Below are 10,734 nucleotides of genomic sequence, written 5' to 3' on the forward strand. Positions count from 1 at the left end.
CTTAATACAACAAAATACTAATACTAACTTAATACAACAAAATACTAATACTAACTGCATACAACAAAATACTAATACTAACTAAATACAACAAAATACTAGTACTAACTTAATACCACGAAATACTAATACTGACTAAATACAACAAAATACTAATACTAACTTAATACAAGAAAATATTAATACTAACTTAATACAACAAAATATTAATACGAACTTAATACAAGAAAATACTAATACTAACTTAATACAAGAAAATACTAATACTAACTAAATACAACGAAATACTAATACTAACTAAATACTATGAAATACTAATACTAACTCAATACAATGAAATACTAATACTAATTTAATACAACGAAATACTAATACAAACTAATTCAACGAAATACTAATACTAACTAAATACAACGAAATACTATTGCTAACTTAATACAACAAAATACTAATGCTAACTAAATACAATGAAATACTAATACTAACTAAATACCACAAAATACTAATACTAACTTAATACATCAAAATGTTGGTTTGCTTCCCAGAGCAAAAGTAAAAACACTATAATATAAAAAAATAAATAAAATAGATGTAGTTATGTAGGCTATTGTTTTCTAATCTAGAGTCTAATGTAAAGTTCTCCATTTAACAACAATTAGATGATTGATTGCATTTGTCATTACTGATGTTCTTTTTAAAGCTATAATAGAATTGTGGTCAAGATTTTATGGGTCTGCTGATGTTGTGCTAAAAATGTACCACTGCCGTGAGATTGTAGATCTACCCATAAACGTTTACCTTTTTGTGTTGTGCTCAGACTTTAGTTTTGAATCGGCTCAATATAAAAAAAATACTGAATTAAACAGATTTTTAATCAGCATGGTGTTCTCAGATGTTCATCAATTAAATAATAATAATAATTAAAAAAGACAACCTGAAACATTAGCAATTAATCCTTCTAGTCTTAAGACTTTTTATTTTGACGTACAGAACCGGTTGTTGTCATTATGAGGGAAAATTTAAAAAGTACGAACATCTTTTGGGGATGACCAAGAACGTTGAGAATACATATAAAATATATAATTTCCAACAGTCTTTATCAGTGCCTTCACATGGAGCAGCACTGCAGGCAATTAGTGGAGAAAAAAGCATGTTTATTAAAAAAATGAAGTTTATTGTCAAGGGAATTACACGACACAAACTTGTTTATACAGTTTGAATTATTAAGTAGCTTATATTAAAGAAAAACACAAGTTAAAAGTGAATTTTAATCAGAGATATTTTAAAATCAGTATTTACACTTTGTTTTCTTTGCGTTGGACTTTTAAAGCCTCAACAACTTTTGCCTGATTTTCCACGCCTGCACGCTGATTTGTAACCTTGTTGACTTTGACAGAATATTTCTTTATGGGTTGATGCTTCCATTAGTGGACAGAACATGTTTACGTCACGTGTTGCGTCTCATGACAGCCTTGCATGTTGAAACACTTCACCGGTCAGCATTAACCGCACGGCGTGGAGATTAATGTCCCCCTTTGTGCGACACGACGCTGCTTTGCTTTAACAATCAGAAACTGTGAGACACTTTGTAAAGGTATTTTATGTGGAAGGCTGTCAGAGCGCTCGCCGTGGTCTGGAAAGTGGTAAGGAGAAAGGTTTCGGGTGTCACGGCCATGCTGTCACCATGGCAACACCACACTCCACTTTCCTTCAGTCGTTGGTGAATAAAGGGCCTTTTGAAAAAGTCTTTATTTGAACAAAAAAAAAAAAAAGCAAGCGCGGTACACATTGTGCGTATGAATTCAGTCTAGACGGAGGCAGTAGGCACAGTGAATTTACCCAGAGGGCATAGCGGTGCAATAATTCACCAAACGGGTCAAATTTTGTTCCCGTCAGCTCTTGACGGAGGTTCGCTGTATCAAATCCTGACTGGTAAAATGTTGCCTCTTTTCACCTTTCCCAGCTTGGTGTCCAGCCGTTTCTCCCCTCACATGGTGACCCCTCCTCCGCACAGCCTCCATCAGACCGGCATTCCCCACCCCGCCATCGTCTCGCCTGCCATCAAGCAGGAACCCAGCGGTGACAACATCAGTCCCTCCATGCACGCGTAAGCACAATGAAATGCAGTCCAAACCCTCTGCTCCTGCATATTGCCTCCCCCCCCCCCCTTCCTCTTCGCCACCGTTCACACATGTATTGACAGACTCGTCTTATTGCTTGGGATTAGCAGGAAGTCTCCCGTTCCTGCCAAGAAGGAGGAGGACAAGAAGCCTCACATCAAGAAGCCTCTCAATGCTTTCATGCTGTATATGAAGGAGATGAGAGCCAAGGTGGTTGCAGAGTGCACTCTGAAAGAGAGCGCTGCAATTAACCAGATCCTTGGACGACGGGTAAGAAGCACCAAACCAGACATGCATGGGAGTTTATAAATGTGTGTGCGCATGTGTTTAACACTCCTTTTGTCCACAGTGGCACTCGCTGTCGAGAGAGGAGCAAGCCAAATACTATGAGCTGGCCAGAAAAGAGAGGCAACTGCACTCCCAGCTCTATCCCGGCTGGTCAGCACGAGACAACTATGTGAGCGACGCGCTTTCTATCGTTCGCTCCTTCATCAGCCAGTCAGACTACTTTATTCCTGTTAGCGCTGCTCACATATGTCCACGTATTAATATAGCTGCTGCACTTTTGATCTCGTGGACTGAAGTGGTTGAGGTGGTTCTGCTTCCGCTCTGAGCAACAGTTTTTAACAGCATTGTTATATCTGCGCAGGGAAAGCGGAAAAAGAGGAAGAGAGAGAATAAACCAGACTCAAAACCAGAGGGTAAGAGGCCCGCTGAATTATTTTTTTTGTTTCTTCCTGCCTGGCTGCCTTCATTTATGCATTTATTTTTAAGCTTAAGAACTAAGCAGTCTGACCTTTACTTGTCTTCTGAAGCTCATGTAACACATTTACTTTAGTATTTTTGTGCTTCGCTGTAGCTTACTAACCTTTTGCCCTGCTTTTATACTCTTGACAAGCAGCTTATGAGGTTCAGTGCTCATAGTTGCAGGTATGTTTATAGTTTTGCAACCGTAAATGGCCAGATCAGAAAAAAACAAGTACGCATATCGATGTACATTGTGTCATGTTCCTTTTTTTGACTCATACGTGCGCGCCATGTGATTCTGCCGTAACATCCTGTTTTACTCTCTTCATTGTGATGTGTTGACCAGTCGCTATGAGAAATGTCACGTCTGACAACTTTCACATCTCACTCATCCCTGTCCGCTGCGGCGTTGTGGGCCTTGAAGCTGTCATGAGGTCAGCAGAGGGTTAAGCATGACAGCTTTAATTTGACTTTTTGTTTGTCTCCTCCAGACTTCTCCATCAGGACTAAGAAGCAGTGCGTGCAGTACCTGCCCTCGGAGAAGATGTGCGACAGCCCCGCGTCGTCTCACGGGAGCATGCTGGACTCGCCGGCCACCCCCTCCGCCGCCTTGGCGTCCCCCGCCGCGCCGGCCGCCACTCACTCCGAACAGGCCCAGCCGCTGTCGCTCACCACCAAACCGGAGGGACGCATGCAACACCACTTCTTACCTGGGAAGGCCTCTGGATCCACATCCTCCTCTTCCTCCCAGCCCACCATCTCCATCCCTATTGGTACTTCGAGTGGCCAGTCGAACACGCCCATCCTCACCCGGCCGATCCCCTTCACGTCCCTGCACCCCTCCATGCTCTCCCCGCCGTCCCCCTTCCATCAGGCCGCCCTGCACTCCCATCATTCCCTGTTCCAGTCGCAGCCCCTCTCCTTGGTCACAAAACCAACTGAATAAATCTACAGAAGGCCACCCCCCCCACCCCCCCACCCCCCCCATTCAATGTGCTGTAAATTGCTTTTCTTTAAAATAGGTATTAGAACAACTTTTTTTCTAAATAATGAAAAGGAAGAGATATTATTGGTCAATATTTGACTGCCTCCTTTTCTACAGCTCTCAACAAAAATGTATTTTTTTGTAAAGTTTACTGCAGAACCGGGTTCTTTTTGATGCATTTATCCAATGAACCTCTTGTATAAAAGAACCAATGTACATAAAGTTTCTTTATAAAAGCAAAAGGAAACAAAAACACATTTTCTTTTTAGCCAAAACTTAATTAATATTAGTATGATGTGTAAGTCCTAGTCTTTACCAATAATTGCAAACCCTCCCCCTCCTCTTTTTTTTTTTTTTTATTCACGAGTGTGTGCCCCTTCTTTGTCAAATAAACATTTGAAATGGTTTCTTAAAGAAAACGTATTGGTCTGTTTTTCCACGTTTTGTTAACTTTTTCCCTTCCGTTTTATGCGATTTGATTAATTTTCCCATTAGGTAATAAGAAACATAACAGCCTGCTGTAGTGAGTGATATCATTTTATTACAACTAAATAAAACCTACCTGATTACTTGATTTAATTTATTTTTACAGTGGGACTGCGCTGCAGTAGTTAAGAGGGAACATCCTCGTAAAAACCTTGCTGTTGGTGGCGCAGACTTTTAAAGTTTCATAAAGCAGAATTTAGGCTAACCACACTGGAAAATGAACCAGCTGAATCCAAATTAAAAAATTATAGGCATCTGCTCCATCCTGGAAGCTAAAGATCCCGTAACAATGACACAAAAGCAGGTCAGCAGCACCGTCCCCGTTCCTGCACTTTTTACTGCGTCTTTATTCACCGTTTGGCTCGCTGCGCTGGCTTTAATTAACTCAGAGGTAATGGGATGGAACTCCTGGGACCTCATTAGGCATTTCAATTTGTGAAAAATACACAAGGTACAGTTTTTGGTGGCTTTGGAGGTGACGGATGGACCGACTGTTTTAGATTAGAAGATTTAACAAAGAACTCGCCTAAAGGAAAATGTTAAATGATGGAGATCGATGAATCGTAAATTTGAAATGTGGAATGATAAAACAAACCTGGATGTTTTGTTGAATATTCCTTAATTAACAATGTGTGACCCCAACAATGTTAAATGTATCTTCAGAGGTGGGCAACACTTTATTCCAAAAGGCCACATCAGGACGTTTAATGCAATCAAAGGGCCACAGAGAACTGGAAAATTAAATTTTCTTTATGACAAAATAATCTAGAAATCTTTTTCAGGCGTTGTCTTGTAGCACAGTTGGCATGCTTTATAAAACATGTCTTCCCAATATCATTTAGGAATAAATGACATTTGGTAAATCGGCTCTTGTGACAATATATCATACATGTTAGTTTAGCATGAATAGCATGAGGGCTATTCAACTGACGGACCGCGGGCCATTTTAGGCCCGTGGGTGACTTCAATTCGGCTCACTTCTTTATTTGGGGGGTTGGGGTTCTGTTTATTGCATTTGTGATTCAGTGCAATAAAATAAACAAATTAAAAGGTAACATTGTAAACTTGGTTTATTTACATAAACACTTTAATCGGTGGATGTCCGTCCCCCGAGCTGTTGGCTTTCAGAAACTGTGGCCCCCTGAGCAGTTTTGTTGAATAGCCCTACAAGTTAGCAGACATATGCAAAACAAAGTTATATATTTGTATTTGTAAGTCTTTAGGTTCGGTCTAGTTCTGGAAACGGCATCAACTTAAAAAAATGTTTTCAAAAAAGTTTTGCGTACGATGTTTAATTTAAATGTCCTTAAGTCTTTGTTTTGTTTTTAACTAAGGATATTGGGGGCCTGATGGAGATTGTCCAAGGGGCAACTTTTGGCCCTCAGGCCTTAAGTTGCCCATGTCTCTTCTATTATTTAGTTTTATTTAACCAGGCAAATCTCATTGAGATCACAGAGCTCTTGCAAGGGAGGCCTGGACCTGAAGGCAGACTAACATGCATGTTTTTGATCTGTGGGAGGAAACCGGAGAAAATCCACACGAGTACAAGAAGAACATGCAAACTCCACACAGAAAGACCCCCAGGTCCACCTGGGGATTGAACCCAGGACCTTCTTGCTATGAGGCAACAGTGCTAACCACTGAGGCGCCGTGCTGCTTCTATAGGCTTATAAAGCTGCAGACAGGTGGAACGAGGGTGTGTTTCCATTTTGGGCTCCTGATATTGGCACCAAACTGTCAATTCTATCCTGTTCTACCTTAAACAATCATTAGCTATAATAGCTATGCTTTTTTTTTTGCCCTTCTGTTTTACATTATTTCAGACACATGCCATACAATGAGTGGTTCCACGACCGCCTGAGCCTCCTCACCCATCCGTCAGTGAAATTACTGGTAATGAGTTGTCAAAACAGTCAGCAAATCTGTCCTGTCGAGGTAATACATTCAGTAAAACCTTCATTTCTCCTGACTCTGCCTCTATAATGAAGCCCAGACACCAAGATTGCTCCTGCATTATATAGTTAAAATCTCACATGAACTTTACTGTTGAAAATACTATTTTAAAATCGAAAACGTTTATAGAGTATTACAACCAAATTTGTTTATGCAAAAAAAAAATTAAAAGAAAAAGGGCAAGGTGTGTTAAGTTCCCAGTTTCCCCTCACATCATTTATCTGTTTGGATGCTGCTGCTCAACATCTGCCACGTAAGCACAAGGTCAGATTTAATGCATGGTAATTTTTGCTCATTAAATTCTTCCAATCTCTTGCCAAGATTGTTTTATTTATTTTTTTTATGCCTTCTCCTTTGATCTTGATTTTTTTTCCAGGTTACACATTTTATTTCACACATTGTCCACAGAAAACGTTGAGACCGATCACATCACACACAGTACGTATAAAAACAGATGAGTTTCTGTCACTGTTCAGATCAACACACTGCACGAGCATAATCAGAACGAGCTGATTCTTAAATCTGCTATTGACTGCATGACCTTATAGTCCCACTAATAACAGGAAGCTGCGCGGGCTTCACGTGTGGCTTCCTAAAGTGATATTAATTGATTGTTTCTGTAACATTCACTGAGCTTATGGCTCAGCTGGTGCCTTTGTGAGGACAGGTACGGCTGGCTGTGAGCTTAAGAACCTCCTTAATGTATTATTCATACCAGTTTGACCTTAAAGATGGAAATGCAAATGGGTGTCAAGAATTGAGAGGGATCATTGGACTTTTCAAATGTCAAATAGCCTGCCACAATTAAAACATATTCATTACAACAAGCCGCAGGTCCCCCGCACCCAGCTGAGATGTAAAACACATCCAATTAACATTTAGATCATTATCCCATCTCTGAAGCTGCTGCACGTCTCACTTATAATGACAGTAATATTTGTTAATATGAGTCAAGACTTAAAGGTCTAATGACTGATAAATGGCACTTACTCCCTAGATTTTAGTGTTTATTAGTGATTCCCCATGAAAATTCACATCTGGAAACACGAGATATCTATTATTATTATTATTATTATTATTATTATCATCATCATTATTATTAATATTATTATTATTAATCAATTCTGCCCTCTGCTGGTAAAGTCATATAATGACATCACTTGATGTGAGATAAATCATCATGTCCACCCTTAAAGTTGTCAGAAAAGGTTTATTTTCAAGTTTAAGAGAAATTGTTTCACAATAATTTGCCTCGTGACATAAACAAAAGGTCAGCTGGTAGAAAAAAGTAGACATTAATCAAGACAAGAGAACAGGAGAAAATAACATAAAAATACTGTAAAGTGTAGCAGGTCATTTGCAAGAAAGCAGCAGCTGATTAAAAAAAAAACACATAGGTAATCTAAACAAAAAAAAGCTGAAGAAAAAATGTTCAATGCAGAAATACAAGCAGCTGATAAAATTAGGTTTATTAATTTGTGCAAAAATGCAAACAGAAACGTAAAATAGTTCATATGAGCAATTTAAAAAAAACATTTACCATACACAACAAGGTGTCCACTATGATCTGTGCAAAGTTTTATGTGCAAACATGGGATTTAACATAAAAAAGTTTGATTGAGGGCTTTTTGTACAGATTTGGGTTATTTCTGATTGGATTAATTTTTTATAATAATAATAATAATTATGTGTGTACAAAAGGCTGTTTCTCCACCACCTGGTCAAAATACAATGTTGATCATCTTACTTTTTCAGTGCTTAGGTTAAAATAAGTAAATTTGTCTGTCTTGTTGATGAAACTCAGGATTATTTGCTTTAGCAAGTTCTACCAGACGAGTTCACGCCCAAAACCACTGAAGTGAAGTCTCTTTGATCTTTGAGGCAGAGGGAGTGGCGTTAACCTAAGTGTGTAATCACAAATGGAAGGTATTTTACCTATTGCTTCATTTTTATAAATTTTGATATTGTACTCCATTTGATGCTCTGCTTTAGTTTGTTTTTTTTTTTTTGGTAGAATATTGACATATTCCCAATTACAAAGCTATTTTGACCTGCTCCCTTTCTGTCTACAAAACTACATCCTTCAAAAAAGATGTAAGGCTGCTTTAACAAAGTAAAGTCCTCTGGACAGACTCTTCTTCTTGAAACGCTTCGTCTTTTATGATCAGATGATCAGTCTTACATCGGGTAAACAGCCACTGGCCAAAAGGATGGCCCAGCACAGAAGATCAACATCATCAGGCCAGGACTCTGTGGTCTACACTCATCTCCAGGCCAGCGGTCACTCATTCAGGGATGAAGATGTTCACATCCTGGACAGAGAGGAACGATGGTTTGAGAGAGGAGTAAAGGAGGCCATCTTTGTGAAAAGAAATCGTCCATCATTAAACAGGGGTGGAGGCCTCCGGGTTCAACTGTCCCCCTCTTACAATGCTGTGATTGCTAGTATCACTCAGCCCTCTGTGAATAGTAAACAGCCATCAGTGTGCTAATGATCCATTGTTAGGCTGATGGTCCTCTTTTATCATGTGAAACAGCTGGTTTTGGCTGTCACCAGCAAACTTGTTGATCCATTAAGACATATGTGTCAAACTCAAGGTCCCGGGGCCAAATGTGGCCCTTGTTGACATCTTATCTGCCCCCCAAGATGTTATTTTAAATGTAAAATACTTTCATCACTTAAAAAAAAAAATGTCAGTAATCTTTGATTATGATGTCAAAAGTGCAACAGAGAACATCAAATGAGACCAATCGAACTCTTGTTGAGGAACCTGCAACCAAGAAAAGATGTTGTGTATCTAACTTGAGTTGATGTAGATTCTGAAACCGGCCCTTAGTTTGAAAAAGGTTTTAATTTCAGCCCCCTTTTGCAAGTGGGTTTGACACCCAAGAGAAGGAGATATTCATAAGACTGAGTATGTTGCAGCTCCTCAGACTGACAAAGTTTCATTCATTCAACCTTTATTTAGACAGGTTAGTCCCATTGAGCCTCTGGGACTCATTTACAAGAGAGACCTGATTTTAACAAAGAATGATGGACAACAAAGACAACAATAGACAATCATAAAGGATGCGTACACATTTAATTTTTTTATTAATTTCTTTAATAAGTGAAAATAAAATGGTAATTAAAAGGATAATGAAAAGAAAAGTAGCAAAAATAAATAAACAGCTAGGTTGTAAGGCAGTGTAGAATACTAAAATCAGGAACATGTCTTTTGGATAAAAGACAAAACGTTTCAACAAGAAGAATCCATCCAGAGGACCTGACTTGACTCTGTTAGATTTTTTTTTTACCTGGATTATTGAGCACGCACCAGGATGACTTGGCGCTATATAAATAAACTGAACTGGGAATAAATAATAAAAAAAATTGATATGTAAAGCTGCTGCAACATGACGTGGTTCTGTTGAATGAACTGAGAACTTAGTGAAAACATTTTTCTTCTTTCTCTTGTAATCAGCCCCAAACCAGCCGAAACCCAGGGAAATAATTTCATTGAGTGCGTTTAAACAAGTTTTTAAATCCTAGTCTAGCGCCTTGTGCCTTGTACCCCGGTGGTGTAGTTCCAGACTCTGCCGCTAGGGGGCAGACGGCTCCACCTCTATGTTTTTCCAGCCGCAGAGCAAGTCGAACCGCTTGTATGCGGAAGCAGAACAGGATGTGTTAAAAACCTGTCGAGCTGCGTTTGTCATCCCGGATTGCGGATTGAGTTTACAGCAGCAAGATATTTGGTCAGATTTGTTGGGTTTGTTTTGCGGGCAGGATGAAGACATCTTTTCTGCTTCTTTTTAGCTGCTGTTTGGTTCAAGGTGAGGACATTTTAACATCGTTTTCATCTTTTATTATTAGAGGTTTTCCTTTTTCATAACATTTCCTGTTTGCAGTTGCCTAAGGCTATTCATCACGTTTAATTAACCTCCACTCGTTGTTTTACCTTTTATTTAAAATCAAAATCGTTTATTGTTGGAAAAACTATATTTGCTGTATACAGAATCTGTATGTTTTTATATACTGAGGCCTTTCATGCATGGCTGTTTATCTTCTTTTCTTTGTTAAGGAATATAAATAATAATAATAATGTGTGCTACTGTCTGGTGACTGCGCCATAATGTTGGTCTTTGGCTGACTTTCCTCTGAAAAGCCAATAAGTTGTTCTGATCAATTTTCAGCTTTATTACGATTAACAACCCCCCCCCTCCCCCCAAGTATGACTGTAGTTTTGAAACGTGGTCAGAGATTCAGAAATCTTTGTGTGATCGACTCAAAGTCTCATTGTTGACCCATGTTGTTGTTCTTATTTATGATTTTGATTGTTCAATAGTCAGAAAGTGTAAGATCCAGAGTATTTATTCCAAATTTGTTGTTATTTTTGAAGAACAGCTTTGCCTTTTGGGCCAATCGGTGGATTTTTATCAGTCCTCAGGCCACGTGGAATATTC

The 10,734-nt window shown here is 39.0% G+C and overlaps 2 protein-coding genes across 3 annotated transcripts in view; both read left to right on the forward strand.

Annotated features, from left to right (window-relative positions):
- Positions 1-3,847, forward strand: part of LOC119414015 (transcription factor 7-like 1-A) — a 40,863-nt gene extending 37,016 nt beyond the window's left edge. For both annotated transcript variants that reach the window (XM_037681124.1, XM_037681125.1), the window contains exons 8-12: positions 1,964-2,107; positions 2,231-2,390; positions 2,470-2,577; positions 2,770-2,821; positions 3,359-3,847. In XM_037681124.1, the coding sequence (XP_037537052.1) occupies positions 1,964-2,107; positions 2,231-2,390; positions 2,470-2,577; positions 2,770-2,821; positions 3,359-3,813 (919 nt within the window). In that variant the 3' untranslated portion in view covers positions 3,814-3,847. The remainder of the gene's footprint in view (positions 1-1,963; positions 2,108-2,230; positions 2,391-2,469; positions 2,578-2,769; positions 2,822-3,358) is intronic.
- A 6,088-nt stretch (positions 3,848-9,935) lies between these two features.
- tgoln2 (trans-golgi network protein 2) overlaps positions 9,936-10,734 on the forward strand; it is a 4,372-nt gene continuing 3,573 nt past the window's right edge. The window contains exon 1 of the mRNA XM_037680538.1: positions 9,936-10,104. Within this exon, the coding sequence (XP_037536466.1) occupies positions 10,059-10,104 (46 nt within the window). The 5' untranslated portion in view covers positions 9,936-10,058. The remainder of the gene's footprint in view (positions 10,105-10,734) is intronic.

The sequence above is a fragment of the Nematolebias whitei genome, chromosome 8 (assembly GCF_014905685.2).
Source record: "Nematolebias whitei isolate Nwh7 chromosome 8, NemWhi1, whole genome shotgun sequence".
NCBI classification, from domain to species: Eukaryota; Metazoa; Chordata; class Actinopteri; order Cyprinodontiformes; family Rivulidae; genus Nematolebias; species Nematolebias whitei.